Source organism: Primulina eburnea, chromosome 10 (assembly GCF_022965805.1).
Source record: "Primulina eburnea isolate SZY01 chromosome 10, ASM2296580v1, whole genome shotgun sequence".
Classification (NCBI taxonomy): Eukaryota; Viridiplantae; Streptophyta; class Magnoliopsida; order Lamiales; family Gesneriaceae; genus Primulina; species Primulina eburnea.
The window spans coordinates 6612143-6627707 of NC_133110.1; the positions used below are offsets into that span (position 1 = coordinate 6612143).

Sequence of the window (15565 nt, forward strand, 5' to 3'; positions counted from 1 at the left end):
ATTGACATTTGATCTTTATTATCGAAGTTGGTACCTTATCTTTGTCCGATTGCGTGGCTTATTGATTTTTTTTTTTTATTTAAAAAAATAGAACAAAGAATTAACATTAAGCAACAAAGAAGTACAACATAAATAACTGAAAGAGACGGTGGCCTTTCCTATAAGATCTGGCAAGGAAACAGTTGTTTAGAGCAGGATCGCTGATCTACACACAAAAACAAACAAAAATACAAGATGTTATATTCTTAAATAGGAATCGACAGTCTCCAATATGGATTATTTAAAGCATCAGATTCGATTATTACATCTGAGAGATTCAAATTCTTGAGCCAACCAAGACTACTGTTGGATTAATACTGCCTTGTAGACTGCCATAAATTGCATCAATCACTTGGCCTTGTGAATCCCTCAATACGCATCCATGACCAATATGTGGGTTTGCAAATCTGGTTAACATTGCATTTGAAGTAGTTTACTGGTGGGCTTTTCCATGTATTATCATTGCATTCGTTTTGGCTTGAAATGGATATCTGTTTTGCTGCATGCCATTGAGTGTAAAGATCTAATACAGACAGATTGGTAGATCAATTTTGCTAGATTTCAAATGCTATTCCAAATAGCATCATTCCGATATTTCCAAATACTCCACAAAACCATTGCTACAATCTCTGTCACATGATGTTCATGAGCAAGGACTATATTGTTCCACCATTCCACAATCGATCCCATGGCTGCAACATGATTCCCAACAGGCGTGAGCCACCATACATTCCTTACACAGTGGCAAGAAACTAGAGAATGAAAATCATATTCAGATTCATTGTGACATAGGGGGCAAGTTTCGACTCTACGGGTTTGAATAGCTTTTAAGGTTGGTAAACAAGCTGAAAGCATTCGCCAGATAAAATTCCTGACTTTTGGTGGGACTTGCTTTTTTCAAACAAACTGGACTTTTGCAATATGGCATTAGCATTCATTAAAGCTTTGTATCCACTCTCTTTGCTATCATCCACAAGGACGACTGTTTAAGGGAATAGATAGAATCAGTTTCTGATCCTGTTCAGAGAATAGATCTTTGATTAGGCCAACTTCCATCTGATCCTTAAGGAGTTCACTGTTGCTTGGGCAAGCATTGGAGGACAATTTGTTTCAATGATGGATTTTGTTTAGATCTGGCAGCCAAGGGTCATTAACACGGCATATTTTTTCCTTCCAATAACTGATGGAAGACCAAGATAGGTAGGTGCCCTGATCGATCAGGGCAGTAAATTTCACTGTCGAAACACATAGCATAAGTCAGATCAACCCATTTTCGGCGAAAGCTCATTTAAAGCATCACATTTCTTAAAAAAGACCATTCGACCCGATCAACGCCTTCGACCCTATCAAACACCTTGGACAAGCAATACTTGGTACTTTTTATTGGACAACACCGAAGAAAACAATTACTTCGAGAAATACTCTGCTTATACTCTTAATCGGATATGTATGTATTATGTATACACATATAAAAACCTTGTATTAGAAAAACAAGTTCAAGTGCTATTGCTTGTGGGGGAGGACAAGTGGATGAATATAGAGTATTTGGGACTCACGCTTTGTTGTTCCAAAGGCATCGCATGTGCAGTATGCGTTATCTCATATCCCCACCTCACATGCGCTTTCTTCCATTTCTAACTTTTTTTAGCCGCATCTCCTCTTTGTGTTCTCCTATGCTTCCCTAACTTTACTAAAGTGAAATGATTATATGCAAATGAGAGGTCATGATATAATAATAATAATAATAATAATAACAACAACATAAAAATAATCATAACCTTATACAAAAATTGTCCTCTGAATCAAAATCTTTTCGCGTATTCATCGTCAACCAAAAATTCTATCTGTTTTTTCTCAATGTTTAGAATCTGTATCTCTTTTTTATCCGAAGAGATTTCTGTATTGTATCGAAAGATTTAATCTAAGTTAGGACCAGAAATATTATTTATTACATATTTTAAAACAAGATGTTATCATCTGAATTCAAAATAAAAATATATGTGCATATCTCGGACCAGATGATTATATGAAAATCTTGCTTGTACTGAGTCATATTAAGGATGTTGGCATGTAATAAATATTTAAGACCGTTTCCCCCTATTGTCTAGAGTCCCTTTTTGGCAACTACTATTTTTGTATTACAAAAGGAAGAAGGTGGTTATTTTGCACTGCCAACGGCAAAATTGGACCTATCATAAGCAAGTGTACCACTAAATTAGTATTGACAAAAAATTATGTGAGATGATCTCACGAGTCGTATTTTGTGAGACATGTCTCTTATTTGGGTCATTCATGAAAAAGTATTACTTTTTATGTTAAAAATGTTACTTTTTATTGTGAATATCGATAAGGTTGACATGTCTCACAGCAAAAAAATATATTCATTAGTATTTGGTTTTGTGTGGTGACAGTTTTAATTTGTGACCGATCCAATATAATGTTGTCTTTGGATTTGATCATGCTACCAAATAATTTAAAATAATTCAGTAAAAAGATAGAAAACATTTTAAAATGTATAGGGAATTAGTATTTTATATTATGAGCCTAAATATCCGGTTTTGAAAAAAAAAAACATTTTATGTTCTCATCGAAGGTGGGAGGTATTTTACAAAGTTTGGAAAAAAAATTCAAGACACACTAACATAATATAAACTAGCGCGATCACGGGCCATATTAAATTTTTTTTTCTATGTTTGATAATTTTATGTAAAAATATATATTTTTTTTAATTAAGATATGATAATCTATAGAGTGGGTCTCATGTGAGACCGTCTCACGAATTCTAATATGTGAGACGGGTCAACCTTACCAATATTCACAATAAAAAATAATACTCTTAGCATAAAAAGTAATACTTTTTCATGGATGATCCAAATAAGAGATCCGTCTCACAAATATGACCCGTGAGACCGTCTCACATAAGTTTTTACCTAATCTATAACCATTAGATAAGATTTACTAAAATATTTTGAGTTTTTAGATAAATCATACATAAGTTGGGGAAAAACGAAAAAAATAGAGAATTGTCACATAAGCAAAATTAGCTAAATATTACGAAATATAAAACTATAAAAAAAAATTATTATCACATTACATACTAAAATTAGTTGAGTATGTCTGTTTTGAGACGGTCTCACGAATCTTTATCTGTGAGACGGGTAACCCTACCGATATTCACAATAAAAAGTAAAACTCTTAGTATAAAAAGTAATATTTTTTCATGAATGACCCAAATAAAAGATCTGTTTCACAAAATATAACCCACAAAACTATCTCACAAGGATTTTTGCCAACTTAGTTACCAACATATCATTAAGTTTCTTCTTTTACAAATAATCTAAAAAATATACTTAATTAAGTATCTTTTTGCATACTTTTAAACCATCTATATATATTTCACGTCCCTGTATAAATCCCATCAGTTTCTCTCAACTGCGAGTCTGAGAAGCCAATCCACTGACCTTCCAATTCTCTCTCTATCTATACACACACATATATATAAGCATTTTTGCTGCTTTCGTACTGATCAGAAGAAAGTGGATTGGTGGCTTTAATGGGGAGTTATTATCAGAATCGCGTTAATGGAGAACCGGAGATACAGATGTTGACGTCACCGGTTTCTTTCAAGGCTAAGAAGAAGCCGGCCATGGCTAACTGCCGAGCCGGCCCCGAGGTGGATGACATTGTTAAGATGCTGCATGGCTCTGATCCAGTGCGTGTCGAGCTTACTCGCCTTGAGAACGAATGCCGAGGTATGTCTGTGCATTAGTCTCAGATTGTGCTTACTCAGTCCTGGGAACTTGTCGTGGTTTTTATTTATTTGGAAGAACAATGATTTGTTTGCTGCAAAAATGGGAAAATTTTAAAAAAAAAAATTGTCCCAGATATTTGGTATAGTTTGCTTCACCTTCACAGCAAATATTTTTGGAGAACTTTAGAAGTGCAAATCACAAATTATAAGTTTCTCGATCAATGGTATCTAACCCAAATGGGCTCCCATTTTCCGGATAGCGCGTGCGCAGTGGGGAAACGTATTATTTTTTAATAATTCTACACTGTGTGTTTCATGATTTGTCGTTTTTGAAATTCAAACTTGAAGGAGTCTGTCTATAATATATGGACGTTGTTTTTTACGGATGGAGGTCTTCTTCGTTGCGTATTCTTGTCGTTTATGGATAGATAGATATAAAATAAATCATGCTGTTTTGAAATTCAAAAGCTAAAAATGCATGTGGTCCATGGTTCCATGGTAGCTCTCAATTATCACACAGAAATTTGTGAATGGAATGGTGGAATAATCAAGTGGGGATTTGAGAATAATTTTTCAATTGGAACTGTAGAAAAAAGAAGATGGAATATGCTCAAGGTTACAGCCAGCAAACGAATAATGTTTACATATTCTGGATAGTGTGTGGTTTCGTTCATGAGTGAAAGTAAAGCTAATTTTATCTTTAAAAAAAATAAAGTAAATATGGAAGGCCCCACGTAATTTTGCCGTTGTAGCTTCCTTTATACATAATTCACAATTTCTCCCAAAAAAAAATTCGACTTTAGAATTTTCATCTAATTCTTTTTTAAAAAAAGGAAAGATTGAATAATATGAAAACAAATAGCGTAAAAATAATCGTTTGTGTGTACTTAAGAGTCTAACAAATGCTAATTAATGTTTTTCGTAATGATATATAAGTAACTCCTGCACATCTTCTAATTTTATGGAGGCATTATCCTAGACATTAATATTGGAAGGTGTACAAGGTGGTCAAATCGGCTCTTATGCTTATGGAATCGACTGCTAATCTTAGAGATTGGCTAGTCACTTCATATTATATACATTTTTTCTAGCTCTGCTAAATAAATCAGAGTCTGACAAACACTTTATGATAAGGCATGATACATATTAAAATTTTGGAGAAATAATTTATAATTTCACCATTCCCTTAATCATCAGAGAACAATCAAGAATAGATTAAAGTCTTTTATAATTCATATTAAAGAATGTAGCAAATGTGCAGAGAAAGATAGAGAACTGGGAGAAAGGCATGCAGAAATCAAAGCATTGAAGAGTTCTGAACGCCTTAAAGAAAAGGCTGTTGAAGAGGTACGCTTATCCATAAGTTATATATATTTTGATGTCTATGAATATGCAGTAAAAGTCTGTGGGTAGTTCTGTAAGTGATAAACAGAAACTACCACTTGTTGGTCACCTCATTAGATTATGCTCGAATGGTCACTTAGTTAAACGTTAATGTAGACAAAATGCATTTCTTGTTTCTGGCTATTTTTTTTATGGTTTGGGTATTTGGATTTGGAGAGCTGGTTTTTTTGATAAGCACGGGGAAGTAGGTTCCTTGCTAAAGGTTGCTCGTTGATATGTTGTCTTTTTCAGCTTACTGAGGAACTCAAGAAAGTAGATGATAAGTTAAAAACTATGGAAGCTCAACTTGAAAGCAAGGTACACATACGATTACTTGAGTTCTATTATTGATTTTGGATAGCTGGTTTGCCGATATATTTGAAGGAAATAAGTAACATCAGTACTTTGAAGCTTAAAGAAGACTGAAAAAAATAATTCTGCATTCACTTACTCATTCAGAATCTAGAACTTAAGAAAATAAATGAAGAGAAAAAAGCAGCTCTGGCTGCACAATTTGCTGCGGAAGCCACTCTTCGAAGAGTACATGCTGAGCAGAGAGATGATGAGATGCCTCCCATAGAGGCAATAATTGCTCCTCTGGAGGCCGAGTTAAAGCTTATAAGATTGGAGGTACTTTTCAATTACTACTACTATTTTCTACTAGTGAATATCCTTGATATGAATAATTTTGTCACTCTTTGTGGAGTGATAAATTTGTGATTGGAAATGTGTGAACTTTCATTCTATAGGTGGCAAAGTTACAAGAAGACAACAAATCTCTTGATCGACTCACTAAAACCAAAGAGGCTGCTCTCTTGGAAGCAGAACACACAGTTCAGATTGCCCTAGCAAAAGCATCAATGGTTGATGATCTGGAGAACAAAAATCAAGAGCTGGCGAAACAGATAGAGATATGCCAGGTGTGACTATTTTAGAACAGTTGATGCATAGAAAACCCATTGGTTTCAGGTGTTACTGTAGATTTCTGATAAAAACACTTCTTAATTTTGTATCAGGAGGAGAATAAAATATTGGATAAAATGCATAGGCAAAAGGTTACTGAGGTTGAAAAGCTAACAGCGACGGTTCATCAGCTTGAGGAGGCTGTTTTGGCTGGGGGTGCTGCAGCTAATGCTGTACGGGATTACCAGCGAAAAGTGCAAGAAATAAATGTAGAATATAACTGTTCTACAATTTTCTTTTTTTGTGTGTGAATAATTTGTGTTAAATCCTTCAAGCATTGGCCATCGTGTGCATCTTTTTGTTGTTGCTAATTGCAAAGCTTGGGCAGGATGAAAAAAGAATCCTGGATCGTGAACTGGCTCGTGCTAAGGTTTCAGCAAATCGTGTTGCTGTTGTCGTTGCAAATGATTGGAAAGATGCAACAGACAAAGTAATGCCAGTAAAACAATGGCTGGAAGAAAGGAAATTCTATCAGGTGCGTAATGTAACTTTGAGTGAAAATGTGTGCTAAAAATTGATATCATATAAGTTGTAGTGGTACAGTAGAGTGATTGCAAAGCATAACAAACCAAATCTAAGTTGAGGATGTACCAATTTCCTGTTATTGGCAACCTGATTCAATAGAAATTGGTGAAGCAAGTGAATGAGACTAAAATGAACATAACTCAAGCATTTGAAGTGTGGGTTATGATTAAAGAAACTGTTTTGGTAAATGATTCTTGGATGGAACATATCTTTTAAATGTTTACGACTAACGTGACTTAAACCATGAACCTCAGTATTAGTTCATGGAGCGAATATCTTAACCATTGTATGTAGAGTTACTCAGATGCAATCTGATGATTTTGACTTTTTCAGGGAGAAATGCAACAGCTGAAAGATAAACTTGCAATTGCGGACCGTGCTGCCAAGGCAGAAGCTCTGTTGAAGGTAAGAAAATAGATAGTTTTTGTACATCCCCCATTATTTACTTCGTCGAGATGACGTGAATCACTTAATTCTCATTATTAACACTTAATTAATTAGGAAAAATATTACTCGCGCTTTAAGTTTTTGGAGGAGAGACTTAAACCACATTCCAACAGTACAGCTCGTGCTTCTTCACAAGGAAAAAATTTAAGTGATGGGACTTCGCGAAGGATGTCACTTGGAGGAGCAGAAAACTTCGCTGTACCATCCTCGAATGTGTTTCAACCTAAAAAACTAAATTTATCGAAGTCATCCCGGACAATTAGTTCAAATTCATTGTTGAGTCAGGTAAACAACATGCCAAGTACATTTGAAGGTGATAGCAGGTTAACACGAGGTGACAAGATTGTTGCAAATATGAGCGAGAAAGATAATCGACTCACCCCTGGCAAAGATGGCCAAAAAAATATAATAATTACTCCATGTGAGAATGGGGATGGGTGTACATTGACTGAGAAATTGGAAAGGGAAAACCATGACCATGTCTCTGGAATGCTATATGATATGCTGCAAAAAGAGGTCATGGTGCTGCGAAAATCTTGCTGTGAAAAAGACCAAAGCCTGAAGGACAAAGATGATGCTATTGAGGTTTGTTTCCTGACAGCTATTTAAAAACAGATACTCGACTATAGAAAAAATTTAGAACATAATGGTCAATTGCCATATCCATACCCCCAACTCCCACGTCTTTCTGTACCTCTGAGGATTAAACTTTCTGTCATTGGAATTGCTCAGATGCTGGCTAAGAAAGTTGAAACATTAAACAAAGCAATGGAAGTTGAGGCCAAGAAAATGCGTAGAGAAGTTGCTGCCATGGAAAAGGAAGTTGCAACTATACGTAGCGGTAAAGAACATGATCCGAGGAACCGGCATTTGAGGTACATTTGTCAAGCCAGGATATCTGGTCCATTCTTTGTTCTGTTTCCCCAAATTCACATTAAATGACTCAAATTCATTTTGTTCAATTGTTGTCATTGGATGCTGCTGAGATTTTTGCTAAATTTTGCAGGACTGGACGGTGACCTTAGCCCCCCGGTTATGTGGTGCTATTGTTAATCCATGATAAGGAGATCTTGTTTATCTGATCTATAGCAAATTTGTTAGCAGTGACCAATGTTACTTCCCTCTTGAAGGTGTACCACATACTGGATTTGTATTGGCTCATTTCATGATTTATTTAAAATTTTAGTTCTTCTGACGCATGACATTTTATACTTCTCTGTACTGCTCAATTCAAAATTGTCTTTTATGTAATAATCCCATAATATGTGAAACAAAATATCACGCATAATCTAACACTTTATAATCTAAATGAGAGCATTCATTTTACTCATTCCAGCAAATAAGCCTCATTTTCCTTTCTAAATGCTTCGACCTTAGCCACCTGCATGGTAAATGATTTACTCAGTGAAAGACTACAGCCCTTCAACCTCTCGATGAACCCAAAAGCCGGAGCCTTGGCAACTTTATATGCCAGAAGAAGTGTGTTATATTGCCGAAGACGTGCAGAGTATCCAGCCTTTCTCATCCTGAGGAATAACCTCTCAGCATTTTGTATGTCCCCACTTTTTGCATACTGATCCATGATCGCTGTGCAATAATGAAACAGTGGTCTTCCCCTTCTTTGTTGAGCAGCTTTCTCAAGAATATTGTCAGCTTTTTCGACTTCTCCAGTTCCAATATAAAGCGCAACAAGTGCATCCCAAGTCAGTGGATTAGGGGAACAACCCGCTTGCCTCCATTTGCTTCACAAGATTCTTCGCTTTTGCGAACATCTTCTTTTTTTTACTGTTACAAACAATACCAGTTACTAAAAGGCCAATGTTCACTGTCATTGTGCCTGAAAGTTAAGAGTGGAGATGTTAATTGTCCCGGTAGGATAAATAATCTGAGAGTTGCATATATTGACTTGGACAATCCTCTCCCCTAGAGCTAACTTTTGGGGTTGAGTTAGGTCCAAGTTCCAATCTTAACATGGTATCATAGCACGGGTTCCACCGTTATGTGTTGGACTGCCTATAATTAGGTCACTCGTTCTGCCCATAATTTTCTTGGGCGTGAGAGGGGTGTGTTAATTGTCTCATATCGGAAGGATAAATAATATGGGAGTTGCATATATTGGTTTGAACAATCCTCCTCCCTAGAGCTAGCTTTTGGGGTTGAGCCAAGTTCCAATCTTAACTGGAGAAAAGCTACCCCTTCAAAACCAGGGGTAAAGTAAACTACCATTTTGGTATGATAATCAAAAGGCAATATCTGACTTTCTTCCGGTTCTACATTGACAGGAGCATCTGTTAGAACAAGTGTTCAGCAACTCTCCACAAAAAATTTAAACTTACGTTGTACATTGAGTGCGATGCGAAAAAACGGTGCATCAACAGTACCAACAACAGATCAGCCAAAACTCTCATATTTAAACTTACATATTAGTAAAAGAATGTACAAAGACGAAGACAATGAAGTTCAGAAAATATTTCTCTAATGCGCGATAATCTCCAATGGACAAGTTTCAAATTTAATGACGATTAGTCCAATGGTCTAAATTAAATGTCCTTTTACTTTAAATATTATTTTGTTTTATATTTAATTTACACCTTCAAATTAAATTTAAAAATATTTTTGAAAAAGGAGTTATTTGCCGATATAAATAATAGTAATAAAATATAAATTACATACATTTACGAATCGATCCTCAACCACAGGCTTATCATTGTCAAACCCAGTGTGGGCCCAAGGTCGAGGCCCACAAATTGGACCAAAACCCAAAAAAAAATCTGTTTTCATTTATTTTATCTTTTTTAACTTACTTCCGAGTGATCTTTCAGCTCTAGCTTCTTTTCAAAGCGGAGAATCAATACGATTGGAGCAAAAGCGAACCCTAATATCGGAGCACCAACGCTGCTGAATCGTTGGAACGGAAAGATAGCGAAAAGGCTTTGAATCTGGTGGTTCTTCGTCTGATTCCTCGATCGATTTTTTGCGTGCGTCTCTGTGGATCTTTATATTTTCTCATCCACATGCTTATTTGGTTCGACATACTCACAGTTGTGCATGTGCGTTGTGTTTGTATGCGAATTATTCGAGTTTGTTTAGTTGAACATGTTTATTTTTTTATTTCTATTTTGCGGTGGAATTATTGCTTTTTGCCCTTCAGGTGTTAAATTCGGTGGAATGGATTCGAAGGCCATAGAAAATGTGGACTCGAAAGCGGAATTTCGGAAGCCTTTAAATGACTCGTGTAAAAGGAAGTATCGGCGCCGATCTTCTCTCAGCGGGTCATCCTCTTCGTCTGATGGTTAGTCGTTGGAAATTGTTTCATTTTTTTTACTGAAATATATTTGGGGGAAAGGAAATTTATGATATTGTTGCGCGTGGGAGTGAATTCTCTAAAACCACATATTGGTTTCAGATTTACTTGTTCAACTGCAAGCTCTAGACGTAAAGGTTTATAAACCTGGGGTTTTCTGTGACTCCAGATTTTGATTAGTTTGTTACTAAAAATGAAAAGTTGGTGCGAGAGTTTGAATATTGATATTCACTTACTGCACAATATTGAAATTTTTAACCATGAAACAAGGGCAATATATTTTTTGTATTTGGTATTGATTTTTAAGAGTTATAAAAGGAGCTTTGTTATATTTTCAGAAGATGCATGGAATAAGTGTTCTCTAACAGTATCTATCATGCATATCTATCATGCAAGTGGCATGGAGATTCTGAAGTCCAATCACCTGTTCTTCGTAGAAAGTTAGAAAGGTTTTTGAAACTCAATGTTCCTGCAGGAAAAGAACGAAGTTAACATGTAGAAATCTCTTCTAATTGAATTTCAGCTTCTTATTAGGTTTCTAGTGACGTTTAATGTAGTAATGTTTGTTTTGCTTCTACTCTAATTCCTTGGGCTTACATCAAGGTATTTATTATATTTACTTTCTTTAATTTTTGTATGGTTGTTATATGAGTCTCAAAGCGGAAATAATCTAGCAAAAGCATGGGAATTTTTCATTTGGATTCTTAATTGTTTTCAAATCATTGAAAGCTGAAAAATGGCGATTTTTCTTTAGGGTAACAAATCAGCTTGTTAGCTGGGGGTATTGGATTCTTAATGTATTATCCGTGATTAACCTTTTCATTACCTGAGCATTGGGGAATTGTCATTATTTTAAAGCAACCGAGAAATTAATGCTTCTTCAATTATCTGATTTGCGTCGGTGCTCTTTAGAGCGCTCTTGCAGCTGTTACAATTATTTTTATCCGTTGATCATACTTGACTATTCTTTTACTCCCATAGCCTCGTTTAACGTGTTCAGGGAGCCAGCGTGACCGCAGCTCCAGTCCAGTCCCATCAAAAAAAGATACTGCAAAAGTCGCTGAAGATAAACGAAAAAGGGATGATGGTAGGGGTTTAGAAAGGGATTACGGTAGGAGTCAGTCCTACCGAAGTAGTGAATTGTATAAACATTCCGATCAACAGTCATCTCGGAGCTATAAAAGGCATGATGACCACCACAGATGGGATAAGCATGTGGATGACTATGACCGAGGTCCGTCTAAGTCATCTTATCGTTCTGTGCGGGACTCACAGGACTACCACAGTTTGCATTCCTCTAGGAGGGAGAGATATCACCATGAATCTAAAGATTATCCAAATGACATGGAGATATACTCTCGGAAAAAATCTGATGGTTCAGGGCACCGAAGCAGGGATAAAGACTCATCTGAGAGAGCTGGCTCTGGAAGGAGACATGCTAATAGTGAAGACCGGAACAGGTTTAAAGACAAAGATAGGCAGGGAGATGGTAGAGATTATGAAGTTGGGAAAACAGAGCGTCAAAGGAGTTCTGGTGATCACAAAAGTAATCACTCGTCCATTTATGATGAGCCGAAGGGCCAGCGAAATGATTCATCCTCCCGAAGAGACAATTCCGTACATCATTGGAAAGAAGCGCCTCAAAGAGATGTTAAGGGACTGGATTGTGAGACTACCAGTGAGGAAAATATGGGACATGATTATAGGGATAACTTTAAGGAGCAAAGCCATGGAAAACCAGTGGAACACGCTATTTCTGATGGTACAAAGGCAGTTACCAGTAATGATCAAGATTCCCTAGCGAAGAAACCAAAAATATTTAGCCACGATGTCTCGGTTTCTGGAGCAGATGGTATGCTTTGGAAACTTCCATAGCAACCTTATAACATGTTTGTCTAATTTTGATAGTTGTGAGTCAACTGACCATTGGTAGTTGCAATCATTTTACTTTGGGCGAGAATATCTCCTTTTTGTTTGTTATTTATTCTTATCACTCGGTTTCTAAACCTAAGTTTTTAGATGATGAAAAGCAGTGTAACTCACTGGACTACTGAAATAGGTACTTCGGAGCAGTCGTATGTGACAGATTCTGATATTGATGCTGCGAAAATCGCTGCTATGAGAGCAGCTGAATTGGGTAGGTCAATTACTTCTTCCGAGCTACTTTTTATATTGAATGCTATTTGTCTGAACTCTTAATCTAGCGTGTTGTTCCTATTTCCGCAAGCATTCATTTCTCTGTTACTAAGCAAAGTGATGTGATGGCTGGTAAAACCTTTGTCCTCGCTTTATCTGTGCAGTGTTTGGTTATATTTGTCTCCCAAGTACGCAAACATATAAAGTCAATGCTTAGCTGATTTGTTAGCAGAAGCAAACATATTGTAAGGTGTCTGCTAGAACATAAATTTTCTGTAGTAGCTGTCATTATTACCATTATGTTTTCACGGACATATTTAATCACTGTCTTTTGACTCATCCGATGTAGCTCATTGAATATTTTTTTTGTTTTTTTCATGGGACTGTAGTTAATAAGAATTTAGTTGGTACCGGATACATGTCAGCCGACCAAAAGAAGAAGCTTTTGTGGGGAAATAAGAAGAACACCACGGTTGAGGAGGTATGATCATCACTTTTTTGTTTTAACCTCGCTCCATTCTATAGAGATAATAAAAGGTGAAAATTTCCAAGGGACTTAAGGTCATTTGAAACGTGAATTTCCATTCTAGAAAAATGGAGCATTATTTGTGCTCTTAAGGTCTTTTGAGAAATGAATTTCCATCATAGAAAAATGGAGCATTATTTGTGCTCATCTAGGTTGCATGGATATAGATACGGGTATTGTATTGATATGATACGGATTCGACGATATGACAAATTTTGAAAATATAAGACACGGTAAGGTAGGATACAACAATTATATATATATATATATATATATATATTATATAAATGTACAACTTCATATTGAGTGATTTAATAAGAAAAAATAAAAGATTTTTTTTTGCCGAACTTATCCTCACCGTGTCCATGGCGTATCCTAGCCGTGTCCAAGACGTATTCGAATGGTCAAACCTTCGAAAAGTTAACGACACAGATTTTGCCGTATCCGACACTCGTATCTGTATCCGTGTCCGATACTTCAGAATTTTTTTGTAGGAGTATCTGTGCTAGGTGCTCATTCTGATAAGAAATATGAGATAAAGGGAGCACTTTTTCTTGAATGACTCTTTTTCCATTATCACAAATTTTGAATATGCAGTTACCAAATGACTTGTTGGAGCATTAGGCTGTTCAATTTGGCTTTAACAGAATATCCAAATTATTTAAAATATAGTGATCACTGATCAGCAAGATATATACTGATGTGCCATTACATTCTCTGTTCATAAGCTGAACCAAAATCATATTTAAAAGTATCCAGGCCCTTTAGTTTTTGGATTAATTTTAGTTCAGATGTTTTTCTATTATTCATCGTCATGTCTTATTTCTGTATGTTCAATATAATGTTCCACATAGTCTTCTCATCGTTGGGATACCGCAAATTTTGGTGACCGGGAACGCCAGGAAAAATTCAACAAACTCATGGTAATTTCCTACCTCTTATCGCTTTCAATATTACAGCACCACTGAACTATGTGCTACTCTTGATTAATTATTTCTAGTCCTCATTAGAATTTTATTCACTTACTAACACATTTTTAGAGTCTGAGGTTGCATTGGTGCCTATGGCCAATTGTAGGGCGTGAAAGGCGAAGCAATAGTGGTAAACCAGCCAGACAACCCCGATGTGGAGAAGCAGCAGGAACAACTTCAGCTGGAATTGGAGAGGCAATACACTGCAGGGCTGCGTCGGAGGGATGGCCGGACTGTTGGACTTGGTCTTTGAAAGCTTTCTTTATCTACTTAAGTACTGATATTAAAGTACTTTTTCATATTGTCTTGTACTCTGCCGATGTGTTTTTTTCAAAGACAAAGTTCTATTGTATGGCAATTTGTTGGCCTGTGAGGACGACTATGGAGATTGTTAGATATGTGTTCTTTTGTGAGACAAACTTCTATCGTTCGGAAATTTGTTTTGATCACGAGTATTGAGATTGCTAGATATGTGATTTGTTGGAGGTCAGCTATACTTGTGGTTAATGCACTTCTTTTTTAAAAAAATTAATATGCCGACAGTTATCTTTCGATACGCATTGGTTAAAATTTTGGGATTACGCGATAGCATGTAACTCACGCTAGTCAGGTAAACAAGATATTTTGTCTGATGCCAGCTCTTAAATCCCCTTAGATTTGATTTGGAATATCTGGAATCCCAGATACTATGAATCCTGCACCAAGAACCTCTCATTTGGCCCCAGCCAGTTGATTCATTGGGTCTGCCTCTGAACGGTGCTTATTGACCACCCGCGAATAGGGGTGGCTGCCCGCCGGAGCACGACAACGATTGTGCTCGTCACATCTACGTAAAATCAGGATCATATCTACAGGTTCATATATTCACACATCAAATCCAATTTAATTAGAAAAATATTCCACAAAAATCCTATATATGTATATACACACACACACAAGAATTTCTACATTGAATATCAGATTATCACAAATATGGAAACAAATCCCGATTGTCGGGAAAGTTATCTTAACAAATTTCAGGCTACACAAGGTAATTTGTCTCATCTGCATCTGTAAATGTCTAGGTATCGTCTCTAATTTTCATTTAGATACAATATTTTCTAGTTATGGCTTGTTTTTGCACTTTCTGACCACTTCTGACTCAAGTATCGGAAGATTACGTCGAAAAACAAGCATGCCACTCTTGTAACCACTTTTTCATTTGTATATACCCTTTTCACCCGAAGCAATTTGACCCTACCCGACCACATCTAAAGCAAGTCCATTGGGAGTTGAAGATCCTTGCTGGCCGGATCGGCCCTACTACATTGCAAGATTTGGCACGCTTGCATATTTTTACACCACTCGAACTCGTAGCCGCTATCATTCGGTGCGTGTTAGGTAAGTCCTAAATTGAAGATGTGCATGCATGACTTTAAGATCGATTTTTCAGTCGTTTGTTCAGTTTTTTGAGTCTTGATTAATCCAAATGATGGATTGAACACCCACAGGCCACACGTACTCCTCCCTCTTGTATCTAT

At 36.4% G+C, this 15565-nt stretch overlaps 2 protein-coding genes across 7 annotated transcripts; both read left to right on the top strand.

Annotated features, from left to right (window-relative positions):
- The first annotated feature begins 3522 nt into the window (after window positions 1-3522).
- On the top strand, window positions 3523-8308 carry LOC140802951 (microtubule-associated protein 70-1-like). Its single transcript, XM_073158577.1, has 11 exons — window positions 3523-3791; window positions 5052-5137; window positions 5426-5491; window positions 5633-5803; window positions 5923-6093; window positions 6190-6345; window positions 6465-6611; window positions 6995-7066; window positions 7163-7693; window positions 7841-7983; window positions 8115-8308. Exons 1-11 carry the CDS (start codon window positions 3593-3595, stop codon window positions 8125-8127), a joined length of 1755 nt encoding a protein of 584 aa, XP_073014678.1. The 5' UTR covers window positions 3523-3592; the 3' UTR covers window positions 8128-8308.
- A 1587-nt stretch (window positions 8309-9895) lies between these two features.
- Window positions 9896-14514, top strand: LOC140802952 (uncharacterized). 6 transcript variants are annotated; one of them, XM_073158581.1, is made up of 7 exons: window positions 9896-10050; window positions 10260-10400; window positions 11413-12264; window positions 12472-12549; window positions 12938-13029; window positions 13929-13997; window positions 14115-14514. In XM_073158581.1, the coding sequence occupies exons 2-7, from the start codon at window positions 10277-10279 to the stop codon at window positions 14502-14504; spliced, it is 1605 nt and encodes a 534-aa protein (XP_073014682.1). In that variant the 5' UTR covers window positions 9896-10050; window positions 10260-10276; the 3' UTR covers window positions 14505-14514. The 6 variants fall into 6 exon arrangements, with proteins under 6 accessions (XP_073014682.1, XP_073014680.1, XP_073014681.1 ...); XM_073158579.1 differs by having other exon boundaries at window positions 9901-10158; XM_073158580.1 differs by having other exon boundaries at window positions 9901-10086.
- The last annotated feature ends 1051 nt before the right edge of the window (window positions 14515-15565 follow it).